A 16,711-nucleotide genomic window follows, 5' to 3' on the forward strand; every position below is an offset into this window, starting at 1 on the left:
ACAGTAAGCCAGGGTGGAATAAGTATGTGAGTGCATTTCATGCAGAAGCCAAAAATGCATACAAGGCCTGGGTTCTGGCAGGTAGGCCCAGACACGGGCCGGCCTTGGACCACAAAAAGTACACTAATGCGAGGTATAAATATGCAATTAGATATATCAGTAAGCATGAGCAAGCAATGAGAGCAGACGCTATGGCTGAGAAACTTCTTGGTAAAGACGTCAATGGTTTCTGGAAGGAGGTGAAGAATATAAACCGGGTCAATACACCACTGCCATGTTCCATTGAAGGGGTGTCTGGGGCCAGCAATATAGCGGAGTTGTGGAAGCAACACTACTCTGAACTATTTAACTGTGTTAAAAGTGATGTATACATGGTTGACAATATTGCTAATAGTGACACTGTGGGAATTACATGTAGGGAGGTCCAGCACGCTATCACACAGCTAGCTGATAACAAAGCTAGTGGTCAGGATATGATCACTGCTGAGCACCTCAAGCTTGCTAGCCCAAGAGTTGCAACTCTTCTAGCAATATGCTTTACAGGGCTCATGATTCATGGTATTTTGCCTCATACTATGTTGTCTGTTACACTGGTGCCTGTTATTAAGGACAAGGCGGGCAAGGTGGGGAGCTTGGATAACTATAGGCCTATTGCACTAGCCAGTGTGTTATCCAAGGTCCTGGAAAGAATTTTGCTTGATAGACTTGATAGCTCTATTAGTACTACAGATAATCAGTTTGGCTTTAAGCCGAAGCATGGCACTGATCAATGTATTTTTGCTCTTAAGGAGATGGTGGAGATGTACAGAACACAGAATTCCTCCATTTTAATTTGTTTTATTGATGCGTCTAAGGCATTTGACAGAATAAATCATTTTAAATTGTTTTTAAAACTCAGACAGAGGGGTGTCCCCAACAGTATAATTAGGATCCTGTCATACTGGTATGCCAACCAGACCATGCAGGTCAAATGGGGGGAGGTGCTCTCTACACCGTTTGGGGTGGGAAATGGGGTCAGACAGGGTGGATTACTCTCTCCCGCTCTTTTTAATATTTATATGAATGACCTGTCTGAGCAACTGAGGGCCTGTAGGACAGGATGCATGGTTGGGAATGCACTGCTAAACCATCTCATGTATGCCGATGATCTAGCCATCTTCTCCCCCAGCAGTGCTGGGCTGCAAGAAATGCTACACGTTTGTTCCAATTATGGATTGACTTTTAATGTTAAATACAACTGCAAGAAAAGTGTTGTACTTATATGTAAAAGTAAGGGGGACAAGGATCTCACTTTTCCTTCTTTTTATCTGGCAGGGCAGGTTTTACCTGTAAATAACAAAACAAAGTACTTGGGACATATAATTACTGACCAAATGTGCGATGATGATGACATCTTCAGGCAGCGCCGCATGTTATATGCACAAGCTAACATGCTGGTTAGGAAGTTTCACTGGTGCACTGATAATGTTAAAATTAGCCTGTTCAAGGCATACTGCACCCCCCTGTATACTGCCCCCCTGTGGGCTAAGTATAAAAAGGGTAGCCTGCAGAAACTTCAAGTCGCATATAATGATGGGCTGCGCATTCTGCTTAAGAAGCCCAGGTGGAGCAGTGCAAGCGAATTGTTTTGTGGTGTTGGGGTCAACACATTCCATGCATTGTTGAGGATTTTAATGTATAGTTTTATCTGTAGATTGGATGGTTCATGGAATCAAATTATTAGGCTCCTGTCAAATCCTGCGCTTAGTGCGGTGCGATACCAGTCATATATGTGGAAACACTGGTACAAGTGTCTTTTATAAGTGTGTTTCTGTTTGTCTTTATGTATTGTCTATGTACTGTGTTTTAATTTTTGAAAATGGACCCCGAGTCTGGAAATAAAGTTGATGATGATGATGATGATGACTGATGAGAGCTGTGGTGTGTTTTCAGGTCCACCCATTTAGTTAAACCTGCATCTGACTTTATCCAGAGGTTTTTTTGTGTGCGTGTGGGTGTGTTTTTTTGGGGGGAAATAAAAGAACAACTGTTGGACTCAGAAGGCTCAGGGGAAATCAGGGCTTTCAAAGCAGAATGAGTGATGGCTGTGAGAGGGAAGAGAAAGACAACCAGCAGACACACAAATATTTGCTTGAGATGTAGGTGAGAAATATGGATGACAAGTTTTTAATGAGCTCATCTGCAGCCACAGCTGTAAAAATGCACGTTGGAACTCAGAAGTGAGTTTAGATTGAGAATGAGGAAGAATTCAGCACAAAGAGTTTATTCTCCTGCAGATTTCAGACATAGAAATGTTTCAGTGATGTGTTCAGGCCACAGTATTGTGTGGTGTCGTCCCTAATTTCAAATATTTCTGCCCTCTTCAGATCATGCTGCTGACTGATCCTGAGGTAGAGAGCAGCCTTCTGATCAGCTCCGATGAGGGAGCCACGTACCAGAAGTACCGACTGAGCTTCTACATCCTGAGCCTGCTCTTCCACCCTGAGCAGGAGGACTGGATTCTGGCCTACAGCCATGACCAAAAGGTGAGAGAGCGGGCGAAGCCAGCTGTTCAAAGGAATCAAAAGAGGCTGAGCTTTAAGTCAGATAAGCAACAGCAGTCTGGGAGCAGGGAGGATGACTCTGAGATCCTGTTACACAAGAGTTTGCCTCACAGCTCACGATGGAGAAAGGTGGAGGAGGAGAATAGTACGATTTAAGTAGTACCAGGAGAAAAAAGAGGAGAAGCATTTAAATCAAAGTTAACTTTGAATTTTTAAGACATTGGATTATTGTTACTGGCCTTTTCCCTGAAGTGCTGCACCCAGAAGTGACAGCAGTATCTATGTCCAAAAAAGTTGGGATGCTGTGCAGAACACGATAAAAAAATGGATCTTCTTCCATCCATCCTCCCCCTGGATGGTGGAGCTCCTCCCCCTAACTCTACGACTGAGCCCCGCCCCCCTCTGAAGGAAACTAATTTCAGCCGCTCGTATCCACGACCTCATTCTTTGGGTATCTACTGAGATCTGTGCCCACAGGTGAGGGTTGGAACAAAGATGGAGCAGGAACCTGAAAGCTTCTCCTTCCGGCTTCACCACAACGGACCGGAGCAGCGCCCTCATTACTGCTGACGGAGCCCCGATCCGTCTGTCCATCTCTGACTCCAACTCACCATCACTGAGAACCAGATCCAGAGATACTGAAACTGCTCCCCCTGAGGCAGAGATCTTATGAACCAAAACTTTATTCAGAAAAGAACACAGAAAACATATGAAATGTTGAAGTGTCATCAAATGTAGGTGAATTCTGGACCGGCGGAAGGTTGTGAAGCAGCAGGAGTGGATAGAGTAGCAAAAATCAATGACGAACATTGATGCAGTTTTATTCAAAGCTTAATTATCTTAAGAGGTCTGAACTGTTTCATTAACTGAACCTCAGCATGAAATTGTGTACAGACTGAGTTGCTTTCCTTTCTCAGCTCAGTGTTTTTTCACTAATGGACTCTAATCAACACGGAAATGTTAAGAACGCAGCTTCTTTGTTTTCTTTTAACAGCAATAAAAAAAAAATCATTTGAACTCTTCAGCAATGCATCATGGGAGGTCTACCAATATGCCTTTGAAAAAAAAGTTTTATTACTTCAGGATATGAGTGTAGTTAATACAACTTAGGAGAAATATGAGTTTTAAAAGTTCTCTGGAAATCAGTCCCACTTTAAGTTCAATTAACTAGAAATAAGAAAGAGATTAGATAAGATTTCCTGAAATGACTGTAAGGCATTATTTTATACTCACGCTTTGTGTTCATACAGAAAATAAGCTAAGATCTCATAAGCAGTGCGAGCTGTTTCTGTGTAAGTAGTGATCTAATATCGGAGTCAGAGTGTGGAATAAAGCTTGATGACATCAGCCAGAGAGAGAACGTCACCCTCAAAATGATTCTTGAAATAAAAGCCTTTTATATGCAGCTTAGTTTGTTTGGATCTCATGAATTAAATGTGATGAATGACAGAATAATTTTCTTCAACAGAGGAAGGTGTACCTTTCAAAGGTTTAATAACAGGGGAACATATTCCCTCAACAATGCACAAGGACGTGTTCTGCTTCAATCTTCCTTTTTTCTACTAACTGATCTTTTCTTAACTCTCCCGAACTCATTAAAAATGTGCATTTATTGCAGCCAAAACAATGTTTTAACTAGGGCTGGACTGGGACCAAAAAATGGCCCGGGCATTTTTTGGCCATGGCGGCCCACCATGAATATTTATACGATCACACAAGTAATCTGATCACTTTCTGTGAAAAATGCAATTAAATCCTAACACAAATGTATTCATTTAAATAAATCTCCTCACCTTAAAAAAGCATTTTTTTCATTAAATCGCTCTTCTCTGCCACTCTGTCAACCACTGTGTCAGTATCAAGGGACACAAGAACATCTTTCTCGGTGGCCATCAACATAAAGGCTTCCAGTTTGCTGGCAGAAAGGCAACTCCTCAGTCTGTGTTTGATGTAGCGGAGGGTTGAAAATGACCGAGGCAGGAATATTAATTTCGTATTTCTCCGGTTACCTACCAATCCATTTCAGCAAAGCAATGTTTCACTAATATTACATGGGCAACTGTAACCTGTAACACCTGCAAACAGTATAGTTATAACAAGCTAAAATAACAGTGAACACATTGGTGTCTACATGAGAGTGTCATAAACATTAATGACACACTTGATATCTATGACTGATGTCATTGGGTATTTGCAATATCTGCACACCAGTCAACTTTACATAAGCCTACAAAATGGAATGGCACTAGATACGTTATAGCCTTGCCTACATTAATGATGGTTTAAGTACTGTAATGCTAATGACAGGCGCATGTCACTTTTACACCTTCAAATAAAGTAAATCTACTCATAGCATTCGTTGAAAATAAAGACTGAATGATCTCTGTGACAGAAACGCACGCACACACACACACACGCACACACACACACACACACACACACACACACACCACAGTCGGTGACCACCTCCTAACCAACAAGGTTGTGCAAAAAAACAGGCTAGGCTTTTTATTCGTGTTCCAGCCTGACTGGATAAAATAAGTAATAATTTCAGCATGATCAATTCCCCCCATACTGATGTAGTGAAGATGTCTATAAATACCTAATTTAAGTCTCCACGCACACGGAGAGCCCTCAGTCCTCCCATTATAAAAACATGTCGTCATTCTGCTAACATTTCGCCTAACATTAGCCTACTTCTTACCGGGCTGGCTATTCTGACCTCCTCAATCTGTCCCTGAGTCACGTCTGTCTCCTCCTCCTCCTCCTCCTCCTCCTCCACCTCTGAATCCACCTCGATAGCTTCTTCCTCTGTGTTTGGCCTACACTGTTCTACACTCGTGCACTGGGGGCTGCTGATGATGTTGACGGCCCTGGCCCTGCACCGGATGGCCCTGCACCCGGTGCTGTGGTCGTGGTGGAAGCACTTGCAAAGATGTCAGAAAGCTTCGCACATTTTGCTGCTTGTAGGCTTTTTAGCCTTTTATCTCGCAGCTTCTATGCACCCCACCACCCTTTCGTTTCTGTTGTTTATCCATTTCGGTTTTTGACTGTTCTCTCCTAGTCTGTTCAGCTCAAATGGTAGGATTGATGACCTGTGTCAACGGTGAGGGGAGGGGCGGGCCAAAGAGGTGCTGAGAGATTTCATTGGACTAGCCCCGTCAACATGAAATCGTGGGCCGCCCGCCCATCACTTTTTCTTTTTTTTTTTACATTAATAAAAAAAAAAAAAAAAAAAACGACATCACCGGCCCTCGAGGGGCGTTGGCCCACCGGGAAAATGCCCGGTATGCCAGACTGTCAGTCCAGCCCTGGTTTTAACTCTGAAATGCACTTCAGATGCCCTGTAGCAGATATTCAGCACCGATACTGGAACATGAAGCTAGCTTGCATACCAGATTGGTTAGCTAAGCACATTTCAGATGATACAAAATGACTAAAATAGACATTTTCCTGTTGCATACTGTAGAAGAAATACAGAAAAATATGAAGTTTGCCATTTTACACTCAGTTTGTTGCAGTAATTTGCCTAAAATGGAAATAATGGGGGGAGATAGGAGGGAAAAAATGGACACTTCTCTTCACTCATCTGTATTGAGGTAAAAGAGCACGAGTCCCCCTACTGGACCCTGAGGTAACACCTGTGGATCCACTGAAAACACAGTGATCTATACCGAGTATCCGTCACTCTCTGGCACACGTTAAAACAGGACAAACTGATCAGGGGTTGGTGCATGCATGTGGACAGGCCTTCCCACTGTGGAACAAACATTCCACACAGCCTAACACGTAGCTTTGTTTAATGACGACTCTAACCATCATACCTTATCTCCCCGTCACTTTTCACTGCAGTTTACCTGCTGTGCAGATCAGCTATGGCGGCACATTCAGAATGAGTGGCTCACAGTGAATGTGAGAGCAAATGTTAATCAGGGTCTGAGCTTTGTTCATGATAAGGAAATGATCTGCTGATGATTTCAGGGATTTGGAATCGTCACAAAGGTTTTTTGTGTCAAATTCTTCAGAATTCACTCTGTACGTATGAGCTGCTTCCAGGAAACACTCCCCACTTAAATATTTAACCCTAATCCCTGATAGGGGACATTTTTGTCCACATGGGGTGTATTTTCTCCTCTAATTTCACACTGGAAATACTGATACTCCTCATATTTGGTCCAGTTGTGCATTTTTTGACAATTTTTTTGAATTTCAAACACACATCACATGCAATGCAATTTTTCATTGTGTAGAAAAAAAACTCCTTAATTTCTGAAAAAGGAACATTTTTGTCCCCTTTTAAAACTTTTTTTTTATTTTATTTATTTGCACAAATATAACAAACAAACAGCTAAAATACAGCAAACCAGATGTGCAGGTGAGATTAAAGAGGTTTATAAGTATATCTCACCTCATAGAAACCAAAAAAAAGAAAAAAATAAAAAATAACAAGCCACAACAATAAACAAGACAAAACAAGCTATCTTAAAAGGCATAAAATCAAGAAAAAAATACAATATAGAACAGAATTTAAAAGTGAGTATATGTTAGTGATGCATGCTTATGTGTACGTGTGTGTGTGCATGTGTGTGCGTGCATATGTGCGTGTGCATGAAGGTGTCTAGCGAACATGAAAATATGCAACTGTAGGCTACACGCATTCCAACGCATACTTCAGTTCAGTCAAGTCCTTATAGTGAAGGGAGAAAACAACCTAAAAAAACGTCCCATATTAATATTTTTTTCCACTTTTTTTTTTCATAAATCTTTTATTCCACTTCAGTTCTGATCATAACGACCAAGTTTTCAATTATTTTCAAAAAATTAACCCTTTAGATGCTTTTTAGCCCAAATTGTAAGCCTTTAGGTGCCAGTATTTTCAAAATATGGAATAGAAATAGATGTTTTTAGGTTGTTTTAAAAGTGGACAAAAATGTTCCTTTTCAGAAATTAAGGATTTTTTTTTTTTAAATCAGGTATGAGGGTTAAATAAAACTGCATGACACAGCGGCCGACCCCACATTTGAAACAAGCCTTATACAAGTGATGATGTTCTTAAAAATGATCCCTTGATCTGCATATGCAGTGACCTCCCTCCGTCCCAACACCCAAACACAGCACACTTTAGCTTGGGGCAATGAAATAATTGTTCTTTTCAGATCAAATTGGAGCTATAACAACACCAGAGTGGGTGAGGTTTCTTCCACCTTAAATAACTGTTTAAGGTGGACTGCCAAATAATTCTGACATTGATCTCCTTGTACCTTTGGGTAATAATGCATACCCTCAATCCTAAAAGTCTGAGCTTTGCTGCGTAGATGAAAGCAGCTTTACTGATGCTTTACTTGCATAAGTACACTGTTTTAAAGTCTTAAATGCACATTTTAAACAGTAAATTCTTGTTTTTTTATTGTTTTTTTAATTCAGCTCATGAACACCTTAATATGTTGCTGTCCTTTGCTGGTATTTTAGTTTCAGGGCTACATGTGAACATTAAAATGTGCTCTTTCCTTCCTCGCTGTTTGTCAGCTTTCAGGATTCGCTCATCAACCCTCTCTCTTGCTCTCCGCCTCCATTTTCCAGTCCCTCACTCCCGCTCTCACTTGTATGCATCGTCTCCACCCCAAAAGTGTTTCTCTTTCAATTTCCTCGCCTCCTTTTTGGCAGTGGGGCTGCATTTGTTGATTGAGAGACTTTTCGGAGGCTGTAAAGGCTGCTCTCTGCCTCCTCACTGCCACTTGCCGGGTTACATACTAACTTGCCTTCGGAGGGTAATTAGTCACAGTGATTTCCTGTCCCCTCCTCCTGCTGCATTTACATCTGCTTTGCACAGCTTGGCGTGGATGTCATGGAAATCTAACCATCGGTGCCCTTTGCCTTCCTCTTTTTGACATCGTTACACATATTGGTCATCAGAGTAGTTTGCACGTGTCCAGTGTATAAAGCAGGTGTGCTTTGTTTGATCTATTTAAAGTCACATGTCACTGTACTTTGCTGTCTTTTCTCATAAGTGTGAGAGTTATGGATTTTAACAAACCTGCTATGGGCGTATAGCTTTCCCTTACAGCTGTACTTAATTGATGCTTTACAGACTGTTGTTATAAAATCCATATTACTTCCAGACACTAGATTTGTTCTTGCACTGTAACCATGTCAGCAGTGGTAATAGGACGTGTCCTATTGATTGTTAGCTCACAACCAACAACCATGAGCTAGCGTGCTACATCTGAGCAGGGCGTCCTGCCGTGGGCCGGCAGTACACTGATTAAATGGTGTCAGACTCATCTCAGCTCGTGTGGACCCACGATGACGTTTTCTTTCTTATGTCAAGACGGAATTCTTGCTTTGACTGCGTGCACGATCTGCAGTAATACGTCACCCAAAAGGATATTAATGCTAGAACCGGGCCATCGACCGGTTTATGGCACATTTATATCAGTCTAATCTTTAACATTAAGATTTGATTCTGATTCCTGTTTAACAGGAGCACTGACTTCTAATGCAATGCAAACATTCACTGCTCTCATAAATACAGATACTTCACATTTTGGCAGCAGGAGATCTTTCTGGTCAACTCGGCTCTCAGAACCCTTGAGCTCAGCTGTATCAAATCAAATCATCAAATCAAATTTATTTGTATAGCACATTTCATGTACAAACAATTCAAAGTGCTTTACATAAAATAAAAGCATTGCAGCAGGGAGTGGAAGAAGCATCAAAATAGAAACAAATAAAATAATTTAAATTTATTTAAAAACAAGCAACAGTCCAGATAAATTCAAATATATCGTGCAGATTTCATGCATAGACTTATGAGAAAAGAAATGTTTTTACCCTGGATATAAAAATGTCTCCATTTGGTGAAAGTTGAATCTCCACTGGCAGTTTGTTCCACTTGTTTGCAGCATAACAGCTAAATGCTGCTTCTCCATGTTTAGTCTGGACTCTGGACTGGACCAGCTGACCTGAGTCCTTGGATCTAAGAGCTCTGCTGGGTTTATATTCTCTGAACATATCACAGAATATAAACCAGCAGGCTTTTAACATCTATTCTGTGACTGACTGGAAGCCAGAGTAAAGATTTTAAAACTGCTGTGATGTGTTCAGATCTCTTAGTCCGGGTTAAAACTCTAGCAGCAGCGTTCTGGATGAGCTGCAGATGTTTAATGCTCTTTTTGGGAAGTCCAGTTAAAAGAGCATTACAGTGATGGAGTCTACTGGAGATGAATGCATGGATGAGTTTCTCCTGGTCTTTCTGGGAGAGGAAACCTTTAATTCTGTTGGTTTCTGAGGTGGTAAAAAGCTGCCTTGGTGACAGCTTTGATGTGGCTGCTGAAAGTCAGATCTGAGTCTATCAACACTCCGAGGTTACGAACTTGGTCAGTGATTGTAAGGTCCCGAGTCTCAAGATATTTACCAACGCTGACCCTCTTCTCTTTGCTCCCAAACAGAATGATCTGTCATGGCCACTCGCTCAGATTCATAGCTGCCAATTGTAACAAAATAACTCCGGCCTTCTAAGTAGGACCTGAACCAGTTAAGGGCCGCTCCAGAAAGTCCAACCCAGTTTTCCAGCCTGTGCAACAGGATTCTGTGATCTACAGTATCAAACGCAGCGCTGAGGTCCAACAGAACCAGGACTGAAACATTACCAGAATCAGTATTCAACCTAATGTCGTTTAACACTTTGACCAGAGCTGTTTCAGTGCTGTGATGACGTCTGAAGCCTGATTGAAAGTTATCAAGACTTCCACTTTCATTCAGAAAGTCGCTGAGCTGGTTAAATACAACTTTCTCAATAATCTTGGATATAAAAGAGAGATTAGAGACAGGTCTGTAGTTGTTCATCATAGAGACGTCTAGAGTTCTCTTCTTTAGGAGTGGCTTAATGGCAGCTGTCTTTAGTGACTTGGGAAAAATGCCTGATGCCAGTGAGCTGTTAACTATTTGTAGGATATCACTTTCTACTGAGGTAAAAACAGTTTTTAAAAAGTCGGATGGTATTATGTCCAGAGAACAAGTTGTTGATTTCAGCTGCCGAACTGTTTCCTCTAGGATTTTTAAATTAACAATATTAAATTGTGACATAACGTCAGAGTTATTTCTAGGTTTTAGACACAGATTAGTTTTCTTGTTTGTCTATGTTGCGTGAATGTTTTGTCTAATTGTTTTGATATTTTGGCTAAAAAAGTTGGCAAATTCGTTGCATTTATCAGTGGCGAGGAGGTCTGGGTTTGACTGTTTAGGAGGATTTGTGAGTTTTTCAACCATAGCAAACAGAGTTTGAGAATTGTTGACATTCTTATTAATCATTTCAGATAAATGCAGCTGTCTGGCCTTGCACAGCTCATTGATATAACTATGCAGGCTTTCTTTGTACAGCTCATAGTGAATCTGAAGCTTTCTTTTCCTCCATTTACGTTCAGCTTTCCTGCATTCTCTTTTCAGGTTTTTGACCGTAGTGGTGTTTCTCCAGGTGTTTTCTGTTTGATCAAGGTGCTCTTGATTCTTATCGGTGCAACAGCTTCCATTACATTCAATGATCCAGCTGTTCTTCAACAGACTCTGCGCTCATTGTTGGTAACATAGCTTTGGCCTCCCTAAACTGAGCACTTGTGTTCTCATTGATGTACCTCTTCTTAACTGAGAAGCTGGTTGTTTGAACATTCTGAATGATAAATAAATCAAATAAAATACAAAAATGGTTGTAGTCTAGAAAGCCAACAGCGTGCTAGCAAGATTCAAAGCCCATAAAATTATGCAGGATTGACAAACTGTACATAAAATCCTGCAGACTGTTTATCACAATGAATACCTATTTATTCAGTTCAACTTCAACCTCCCTACCCCTTCTACTGCTCTTACTCTTTCGGTACTTCCCTCTATCGCTACACTGACAGAGTCTGACTAGTGGTTTCCTTCTATATAGCTTATTGTTAGCTTTGGTGTTAGCTGTAATGTTATATCCTCATTCGTAAGTTGTTTTGGATAAAAGCATCTGTTAAATACATGAACATAAACATCAGTCTACTGAACATGTTCAATGTAACAAAGCTAGCAAAGGCTAAACATCAAAAATTAAAGCCAGCGAGAGCACCTAGCCAGTGCCTCTGCTGTCCTTTGCCAATATGAGCAATGGAAAGAATAAAGCTGTTATCTATTCATTATGAGGAAGACCACAGAAGTCTTGCCACAGGATGACCAGCAATTTTCCAGAGTCAGTGTAGAGGTTTCAAAATTGATATAAAGTATCCGCTGAGCCCAAATTATGAATAGCTAAGCAGGTGATAGTTCAAACCTGCTCGTCCCACAGCACCAAAACAGACATCTGGTCTTTTTCAGTCGGTTTCTATTTGTACAGACACCTCTGAGCAATGAGGTGGAACACTTTCCACTGCGCAGTGAGCTGCTGCAGCTTTGGAGAAAATGTGATATTTTCGTGAATCTTTTATCAAAAACACGTGAAAATTACAGAAAGTCTTTACTTAGCTTTCAATTATTGTTTCTCTAAAGAAAAGAGCAAATCTGTATGTGTCTGTGAGAATGAAGGCCTCTCGTTCGCCCTTCTGGAGAGTGCAAATAAATGCAATTAAAAAATTAATTGATATAAATAAACAGAGGCATTTTGTTATCCACTAATAAATAACTGTTTACACTATGTGCATGGCTGCTCATGCTTTAAATGGAAAAAAGTCCAGCCTGACACACTGAAATAACTTTTATGCTTCATTAAATTCCAGCTGTAAGCTGCAGATTAAAGAGATTTGTGCCTCGTCAGAGAGTACAGGTGTGTTTGAGGACAAAGACTTCAATGAGTATCAGTCTTTCCAAGATCTGCTGATCACGCAGCAGAAAATGCAGAAAAAAAAACTCCACTTTGCTTTGATGCTTCAGTCCAACATAAAGATATAAATCTTTGAAATTTTTATTCCAACCCAATACATCAGAGTAAAATTCAGTCTGATTTGTTGTGCTCAGTATTGTAAATTTAATTCAAAATACGGAGCCCGAAAGGGTTCAATATTTAACAGATTTTATGTTTCTTTGTTTTTTTGTTATTGAAACAAAATCTTATTGAATAATTACAAAATGCTCAAAACAGAGATAATTTGTATCAAATATTATTCCAGTACAGTTTGATCAAGATTTAACTTTTGTATCATGATGCGTTTTTTTATGAAAAATGTGCTTTTGATCAATTTGTTTCACAATTCTCATAATTACGCTTTGATTTGGTGTCATTTCTTTAATTTCCTGAAATCCGCTTTTCAACAGTACAACAAAAGGAACAACATATACATGAACAATTTCAAGAATAAAACAACATAACATGAAAAAAACAAAAAAAACAACCCACACACAAAACATTACTTGCTAAAAAATGCTTACATAAACTAATCCAAACATAAAGATAAGTACATACATCAACTTACACAGGGTTAACATATCCAGCGTCTCACCTGGCTCCCTCACTCCCACAGTCACCATCCGACAACAAATCAGACTTTTGTCACAGTTAAGATACATCTCGCTATCCACATTCACGCAATTCTTTTAACAGTTCTCTACTCTTCAAACTTTCATTGTGACAAAACTGAGAGAAAAAACTCGAGAATGGGACAATTTTTTTGTTAAAGTGTTTTTCCCTAAGTTGTCGGTCAGTCTTAAAAACAAAAGCTTCAACAACAACATGGTAGCTCTGAAAGGAAAGAGTTGAAAACCCGACCCGATGACTCTGCAGAGAGAACGATCAGAACTCTGAACGATGCAGAAATCCTCTTTAGAAATATTGTGGATTTTGGTCATTAGTCCACATATTGTTGAAAATCACTGTAAAGTAGCTGTTTTCAACTAATTCAACTATAATTAATCTGTTTCTGGCAACAATAACCAACAACACACATAAAGAATATTAATTTAACTGACACACCCTGATGTCCTGAACTAGTGTTCTTTTATTAAAGAACTTTAATAAAAGAACTTTAACTTTCATGTTTCAGTTAGTGATTTTATTATCAACTATCAATTAATCATGAAATTAACTTCACAGTAAGAGTGATTCAAGAGTTATGTTGTCAATAGAAGTCAATTTGTTTATTTTAGTGACTGTATGTCCAACAAAAAAGTTATGACCTGTGGTGTGGCACAAGGTTCAGTTCTTGGTCCTTTATTATTTTTGATTTATGTAAATGATTTTGCTGCTGTATTAAGTTCTCCTATCACCTATTTTATTTGCAGACGACACAATTATTATTATTATTTTGCCATAAGAACTTTAAAACCCTCATTTCTGAAGCTAACTCTGGTCTCCTGGCTTATTCAAAATGGTTTCAATTAAATAAATTGTCGCTAAACATAAAGAAATCTAATTATATCATTTTTGCTGGCAAGAAGAAATTGGATAATGCTAAAGTCAATATTGAAGGAAGTGAAATCCAGAGAGTTTATTCCACTCGCTTCTTGGGGGTAATAGTCGATCTGTGGGAATTATCAGGAAAGTTCATAAATAGCTTAATAGGTCTGGTGTGTTTATGTTATATTATATTCTTTAATATCCATATCTACCTTATTGCAATATTGCCTGGGCATGCACTTTTCCTACACACTTACATAAACTCCACTTAATTCAGAAACGTTTTATCAGAATAGTCATTTGTTCAGACTAAGCATCTGCCCCTTTATTTTCCAAATCAAAGATAATGTCCATTTACAACATTAACACTATGGAAACATGTGTTTTTGTCTTCAAAGTCAGACACACACGTCCATCTCATTTCCAACAATATTTTCAAAATAACTCAAACATTCACTCCAGAACAACTCGGCAATCTAAGCTGTTTCATATCCCACTCTGTTGTACCACCAGAGCACAGTTTTCCATCAAATATAAAGGTGTAACTTTATGGAACAAGTATATTCACCTGACAAACAGCTCTCCCTCCCTCCCGTTTATAAAAGGAAATGAAAAGATTATCTGTACTTTATGGGATTGTCTTAATATGTTTTCTTCTCTTTTTTGTTAAGAGTTGCCATTGCAATTTATTCTTTTGATTTAGTGTAATTTATTTCTTGATTCATTGCTTAATTACTGATTTTTGTGATGTTAATTTTATTCTTTATTGTTTTTTTTCTCTCTCATTAATCCATTTATTGTTTCATTCTGATAAGATACATTAAATTTTATTTATTCATCTTCACGGTGTGGTTCTCGATAAGCCCTCCCAGGGTTTCTAACCTCTCTCTCCAGCACTAATTCATTGCAGCATATCATTTATTATCTATTGTATATATTTTTTTGTGATATACTCTTTTTGTAATGCTTTATTAAAGTGCAAAAAAAAAAAAGGAATGAGTTGATAATTTATCTAATTATTTAGTAACTAAATTCTTACATTTTATACTAAAACTCCATATTACTTTTTCCTCAATGCCAGTATTGATTAGCTAATATTAACTTGAATAAACTCTTTGAGACACTCCCCTCTGGCAGGAGGCTGCAGTCCATCTTCCCATCTGCTACCAGCCTCCTAAACAAGGCATGGAGCCTTGTAAGTGCAAACCTACTTGGTAATAAACTTGATTCTGATTCTAAATGGGGCTAAAACTCTTACAATATCGCATATCTGTTGTGAACACCCCGTTTTAACACACCTTTGCATGTGTTTGGCCTCTTGAAAATGAAATCTCATGATTTATTCTTTTGGTTTTGTTTGTTCTGCACCAACTCAGGAGACGATGGCTAAATCAAAGTTATGTGGCGATCGTCAGTGTGTTTGTAACAACTTTTTGACTCTGCATATGTTAACAGTAAACTCTGTTATAGTAAACCAGAATGAATATCTGCTGGGCAGAAAATGAATCTATTCCTCCATGAAGGAGTTCAGGGTTTGGAGATTCCTCCAAAGTGGGGCTCGTGTGCTATGTTGAATAGCACAAGATTTCTCGAATAACACTTTGCTGAAATCTCAGAGGAACAAATTAATATTGATTGAAGGTTTTTGTTTCATTACATAAATTTGTACATACATTCTCTGGCCTTTCTGTCTACCTCAGTAAAATATCAGCTTGTGAATGATGGCTCCACTTGAGACCACCGGCCATGCTTCCAGTTCCTTAGATTCCCAGGCTTATTGCAACGAGTCACATTTCTGCAGGAAAGCCTGCATCCTGCACATTTACAGCTTAATTCCTAACTTTGTTTTCATTACGGTCGACTGTCTGCCTGCGGTTTCTGCAGCAGTGGGTTTAAGTCTTTAAGCCCTGTTATTTCCTCTGCAGTGTTTGAATCTCATGTAAATTCTCATCTGATTAGGTGGATTAAAATGTAGAAATGAATGTGTGTTCTACATATCGTCTGCCACTCATTGTTAGACTGTTGCTGTTATTCCAGTAATGACATTAACCTTTGGAAACCCGTATGGTTTATGTGATACAAAGTGGTGAAGTTAGCTGGCTTTGAATACTCATGAGAGCTTTTTTTTTCACTTCAGCTTTACAGCTCAGTAGAATTTGGGAGAAGGTGGCAGCTGGTACATGAGAGAGTGGCTCCCAATCGTTTCTACTGGTAAGTATAAACTGTCGTACCTTTTAAAACAAATGCTTGACGTAGATCTCAATGCTACAGTGCACTAGATTTTGGACCAGTTTACCTTTTACATGACCAAGTTGCCTATAATATAACTTTGACCATAATTCATCAGTCTGTAGACACACAAATAAAATATAAATCTATCTCTATAAAATCAATGCATCTGTCTCTCACAAAGAGAAATATATACCAATGTCTCCACAGCTGGGATTTATATTGTATAATAATGAACTGCACATTAAATAGTCCCCAAAAATAAGTGATTTTTCTGACATACTGAGGAAGCAGATAGATTTATACACTCAGATATTACATCTGGGATAGAGATATTTAGATATTTTAGAAGTAGTCCTAACATTCAATACGCCTTGTTCATTATAGGCATGGTAAGCCTAACTCCACCAACAGCATGTTTTGAAGTGAAGGCTGAAGTGAGTGTGAAGCAGTGGTTGAAGCTCAAAAAGCCTTGGGCAAGAGAAAACTGGAGAGCACAGCAGAATCACAAAACTTCTGTGGCACAGAGGGCTCTTCTGAATCGCTTCTACCCTCACAGAGTGTCTGAATCCTTTGAGTGGTGGAGCAC

The 16,711-nt window shown here is 39.2% G+C and overlaps 1 protein-coding gene across 5 annotated transcripts in view; it reads left to right on the forward strand.

Moving 5' to 3' along the window:
• sorcs1 (sortilin-related VPS10 domain containing receptor 1) overlaps window positions 1–16,711 on the forward strand; it is a 194,822-nt gene that overhangs the window by 127,589 nt on the left and 50,522 nt on the right. For all 5 annotated transcript variants that reach the window (XM_075463338.1, XM_075463339.1, XM_075463340.1 and 2 more), the window contains exons 4-5: window positions 2,367–2,525; window positions 16,031–16,104. In XM_075463338.1, the coding sequence (XP_075319453.1) occupies window positions 2,367–2,525; window positions 16,031–16,104 (233 nt within the window). The remainder of the gene's footprint in view (window positions 1–2,366; window positions 2,526–16,030; window positions 16,105–16,711) is intronic.

This window comes from Odontesthes bonariensis, chromosome 4 (assembly GCF_027942865.1).
Source record: "Odontesthes bonariensis isolate fOdoBon6 chromosome 4, fOdoBon6.hap1, whole genome shotgun sequence".
In the NCBI taxonomy this organism is placed as follows: domain Eukaryota; kingdom Metazoa; phylum Chordata; class Actinopteri; order Atheriniformes; family Atherinopsidae; genus Odontesthes; species Odontesthes bonariensis.